Here is a 5,290-nt window from a genome sequence, read left to right as displayed (position 1 = left end):
CTCTCGCGGTATCCTATATAATAAAAGGCTAATATCCAAATCGACCAAATGGAGGAACGACTTGTCATAATGTCACACACTGACCACCAAGGGGCATACGCTCAGCACAGAAGCTGCCCTCTGGTGGTCAGTGTGCCCACAGGAGAGAGAAAAGATGTTCAGTAATTAGAAATTTGCCCTGCTCTCGGTATCCTATATAATAAAAGGCTAATATCCAAATCGACCAAATGGAGGAACGACTTGTCATAATGTCACACACTGACCACCAAGGGGCATACGCTCAGCACAGAAGCTGCCCTCTGGTGGTCAGTGTGCTCCCACAGGAGAAGTTCTGCTCAGCCAGAAGTCGTGCTCATGGCTGGAAGTGCAGCACATATTTTGTGCACCAGTCCTCTAGTAGGTCATGAATGTTATCTCTGATGTTAATTCTGCTTATTGGAAAGACAAAGGAGCTATTAAAAACAGGGGGAGAAAGGATTATTTCGAGGCCAAGACATCTTTTATTTGGGGGAAGGCAGGAGGAAGAATTTCTATCATACAGATTCCCTCTTATTTCTGTGGGGAATGGGGCAGGCCATGTGACAGATTACCTTATCGGTCCTTGACCAGAAAATTCAGGACTGGTTGACTAAAAAGAATCTTTTTGGCGCTGTTGAAACTTTCATTATGAAATCTAGATTTAACATCATGGGTTTTTAACTGGAGTGATGCCATTTTCGGCCTATGGTTTTCTCTTTAACAATAGTATTGTGGAAGGAAGATGGCAGCCAGCAGGACAGTAGTGTAGGAGAGAGTATGAGTGAGGGAGCAAAAGGGGAGTGTGTGGATATGTAGGGTGTGTGGATGGGTGCATGAAGAGCAGTCAGATTCCTCAGGACTTTTGGGGGCTGGTGGACCAGGTTCCTCTAGCTGAGAAGTCTCTGCTATTGCTGCTATCTCTCCTGGGACAGCCAGCTCTGCCACAGAGGCCACGCCACAGAGGCAGCTCTTGAAGGGGAGAACTGCTGTGACTGGGAGCCTCCACCAGGGTGCCTTCAGACACCATGCAGTACCCTACAGCCACTCCAGCCAGGGACCTGCTGCCTCGGTTGTGGACCCACAAACACTGAGACTACAACCTCCTTGACCAAAAGCTCCTGTGAGATCTGGAACACGCTCCTCTATTGCCAGCATATGCTTTAGCCCCGGGCAGCACAGCCATGCATGCAAACAGCCAAGCCTTAAACAACAACCCTGGGACACACAACTGCACAAATGCCCACCAAGCCTGAAGCATCAACACCAGGCCTGCTGACCATGTGACCTACCAGAAAGTCCGTCACTGCAGTCACAGGCACAGTGTGACTTGACACCTAGATCTTTCAGTGAGAGTGAAAATGGGGAGACAAACAACAACCCCCAAAGGAAAGAAAAGGAGAAATCACCAAAAAAGGAGCTAAACGAAATGGAGGCATGCAATTTGTCAGAAAAACAAGTGAGAATAAGGGTCATACAGTTCATAAACCAGACGGATAAGAAAAACAACAACTTACGTATAAATCAAGAATAAATAAAGTGTGATATACCTATAATAAAGAGCACTGTGGAAGGTTTCGACAGTAGACTAGTGCACTGGAGGTGAGGGGGTCCCTCAGCCCAGCCTGTGCCCTATCACTGTCCATGACCCCTCACTCCTTACCACCCACCTACTCACTGCTCCTTAGCCCTGTGCCAGAGGCAAAAGAGGCTCCTGCCATCTCAATGCGATCCTCAGCCGTGAGCCAGATTTCTGGGTTAAGCATTTGCCCCCTGGTGTTCAGTGCACATCATAGTGACTGGTCATTCTGGTTGTTCTGCCTTAATGGTCACTTAGGATTTTATTATATAGACTAGAGGCCCAGTGCATGAAATTCATGCACAGGTACAGTCCCTAGTCTTGGCCTGCAATCAGGGCCATCTTCCCTGGCTGCGCACAGCTGGCCCCACCCCCAACTGCCACTCACCCCCAGTTCCAGGTCTGCCAGCAGGCGATCATAGCCTGATGACCTGGGGGAGGAACCAAGAGGTCAGCCATTGCTGCCCACTCACCGGCTCCACTCTAGCCACAGATCACCGTCTGTGCTTGGAGCAACCCCCAGAGCAGGGACCTTGACCAGGCACCGCCCCCATCCCCTGCCACCCACCCCTTGTACCTGTTCACCATCGGGCATTAGGAGACTACCAGTCGAGAAAAGGGACCAAGAGTTGGTCAGTGCAACTCATAGTGACAAGTCGAACGGTCATTCTGGTCATTCTGCAGTTGGGGTCTTTTGCAATTACCTTTTTATTATATAGGATGTGCATAATCCATGGACATAGACATTAGTGTGGTGATGGCCAGGGTGAGGGGGGACAGAGATGGAGGAGAGGAGGCAATGGAAAAATTGGCAGATATCTGTAATACTCTCAAAGATAAAGATAAAAAATAGAATAAAATAGTAATTTTTTTAAAAGATGTTTGTAAGGGCATGTTACTTCTGGAGTCACCAGGGGAGAATCAGTTTCCTCTCCTACTCCAGTTTCTCATGCCACATGGCCCTTTCTCCATCTTTAAAGCCAGCTGTGTAGCATCTTTAGTTTCCCTCTGATTCCAACAATCCTCCTTCCTCTTCCAAATGTTAGAACCACCATGATTTCATTAGTCCCACCTACATTATTATGGCCAATCTTACCTTAAAGTCAGCTGATTAGCCAACTATTCAATCTGCTACTCTAATCCTATCTTGCAATAAAAAGTAACATATTGCAAGTTTCTGGGGATTATGATGTGGATATCTTTGGAAGCTCAGCCTACTATGAAAATCTTTTCAATAATGTATTCCATGGTGTCACACAAGGGCCCTTATATAAAAAAATTTAAAAAGGCATTTTTTTAGAAGAATATCATATGATCTCATTTATAAATACTTATCATAATATATAAAAAGGTAATATGCAAATTAGACCAGGACACCATAACGGGATGACCGGACAGGAGGAGGTTGCACAGGTGACGCCCAGAGCAAAGACGGAGACAGAGACAGGGGAACCTGACTGAGCAGGCCGGCAGCTCAGGCGGCCCAGAGCACACACAGGTAGGGGGGCCAGGAGGGGGTGTTTTGGGTTGGTCGAACCACCGCCCTGGCTCGGGCACCCCCAGAGTGGACACAGGCAGGGAGGTTCGGGGGCCTGGGGCGGAAGTAAGGCGTGGGTCTTGCTGACTCCCGAAGCAGCCCATAGGGACCCCCTCACACGGCAGGAGGAGGGGCCTCCTCACATGATTTCAATCACACACTGGGCCTCTAGTAAAAGATAATTGAACAATGAATTTATAACAGCTTCTAGAATGAGTGAATACACTATACATTCAAAATTACTTGCAAAATGATTTCTGGTTCTAAAGACCTAGAACTACCTAACCTGACTATAACAGGGCCACACCCTTCTACTCAAAGTGTGGTCCATAGACCAGCACCTACAGCAATAACACCATCTGGGAACTTGTTTCATTCAAAGAATCTCAAAAAAAAACAAAAAAAAGGAATCTCTGGCCCACCAAGGCCTGCATTTGAACTATAATCCTGGTGACTTATATGCACATTGAAGTTGGAGAAGTGCTGGTCTAGACTAGATTTTCTCACCTTCTCATGTTGGCAAGTAGGGCAGGATAATTATTGGTGTTGGGTATTATGGGTGTTTAGTAACCTTCCTCCAAGACATTGCCAAATATTTCCAGGGGCAAAATCAATTCCGATAGAGAAACCCTGGCCCAGAGTTTGAAAATTAAAATCAACCTGACAGATTCCAATCAAGGCCATCCCTTGTTTAGCTTATAACTTCGAGAAAATCAATAACCTACTTCAACCTCAGTATTTGTAAAAGGAATGAAAGTCATAATAGAATGGACATTTTGAAAACTTAAATCAGGCAAAGTCTATAAGATACTAAGCTCAGAATATATAGCATACAACTTTCAAAATGTATCTCATACTTAACAAATATTTTCTAATGAGATACTCAATGACAGCTCTTCACCTGTGAAATAAGTAAAAAATTCCTTATTATTTTGACAAATTTGTCAGGAAGCCAATGAGTGTGAAACCCAGGGTTCCATATCAAAGGAACACAGTCCATTTGTTGGAGAGGAGAGTAGCAATTCTCTAGAGACATCAGGGCTGTGTCCCCACCACAGATCAGTGCTTGAGGATCACAGGGACCCGGCCTGATGGGTTCCATAATCTCAGACATTGAAGAAAAGGTTCAATCAGTGTTGGAATAAGGGAGTAAGAGGTTAGATCTCTGGAAAGCATGTAAGTTCAAGACAACGCATCATAAACACTGTCTCACTTGGCCTTTAACCTGGTCTCTTGGGATCAGAGAATCATTAGGAAAAATTTCCTTTCTGTTTATTCCAGAGGTCTACAGGGAAATCATGTGCTTAGATGTTGGAATAACCCAAGAAATGTGCCTGAAAAGTGCCTGATGAGCAGGTATAGAGAGAGCTGTAAATATCTCCCCTGTGCAGTCCTCAGCTTGTACAACGCTGGGGGACAGGGCATGGTTCTGCTTTTGATTCCTAAGCTGGCACAGGAACTGATGCTTCACTCCTTCCTGCTGTCTCATGTGGGGCAGAGCGTCAGTCTCATCATCAACCATCCAGGGAGCAATTCAGACTTCCACACGGAGACCTTCCTCTCAGAGACCCCACCCAGGTGAGTCTGCAGGCCAGCAGGTACATCAGTAGAGGGTCAGAGGGGATGGAACCTGTCAGCTTTTACCTCAGTCGCTGTGACCCTAATCAGCCTAACCCAGAGACCCTATATCTCCGTTTGTATTCTTGGTTAAGTAAAGTAATTAACTTATACTCAATTTACTTAATATGATAGTGTGTATGTATCTCTTTGACTCTGCAATGTATGGCCCATAGTTGACAATTGGGTGGTGGGAATGGGAGTCCAATTTGATGACACAGTAGAATGAGTGAGATGCATAAAATCGCTCTGGTGAAATGAAAACACATGGAGGAGCTTTGCTGTTCAGGGATAAGGAGCTAGCGTATTGGTTGTTGAGGACAACGCAGTGAAGTGCGAGTGTTTATATTACATTTCTAAGATGGGGTGTATTTGAAATTGCTTTTTTTTCTTTGAAAAATTCAGGCAAATGAATGTAGATATGAGTAGCTTGAAACAGCAGTGAGACATACATTGCAGTCTCTTCTCTCACACTGGCATTCACACAGAAAATATTGAATAAGCCTAAAGAGGAATACTAAATATTTCTAATAATTACTCGT

At 45.3% G+C, this 5,290-nt stretch overlaps 1 protein-coding gene across 1 annotated transcript in view; it reads left to right on the top strand.

Moving 5' to 3' along the window:
- LOC102751382 (olfactory receptor 7A17-like) overlaps positions 1 to 5,193 on the top strand; it is a 7,676-nt gene extending 2,483 nt beyond the window's left edge. The window contains exons 2-4 of the mRNA XM_006756053.1: positions 1,726 to 1,755; positions 4,523 to 4,709; positions 5,154 to 5,193. Of these exons, the coding sequence (XP_006756116.1) occupies positions 1,726 to 1,755; positions 4,523 to 4,709; positions 5,154 to 5,193 (257 nt within the window). The remainder of the gene's footprint in view (positions 1 to 1,725; positions 1,756 to 4,522; positions 4,710 to 5,153) is intronic.
- Positions 5,194 to 5,290: the final 97 nt, after the last annotated feature.

This window comes from Myotis davidii, unplaced genomic scaffold, assembly GCF_000327345.1.
Source record: "Myotis davidii unplaced genomic scaffold, ASM32734v1 scaffold2674, whole genome shotgun sequence".
Lineage (NCBI taxonomy): Eukaryota > Metazoa > Chordata > Mammalia > Chiroptera > Vespertilionidae > Myotis > Myotis davidii.
This window is presented reverse-complemented; position numbering and strand designations above follow the sequence as displayed.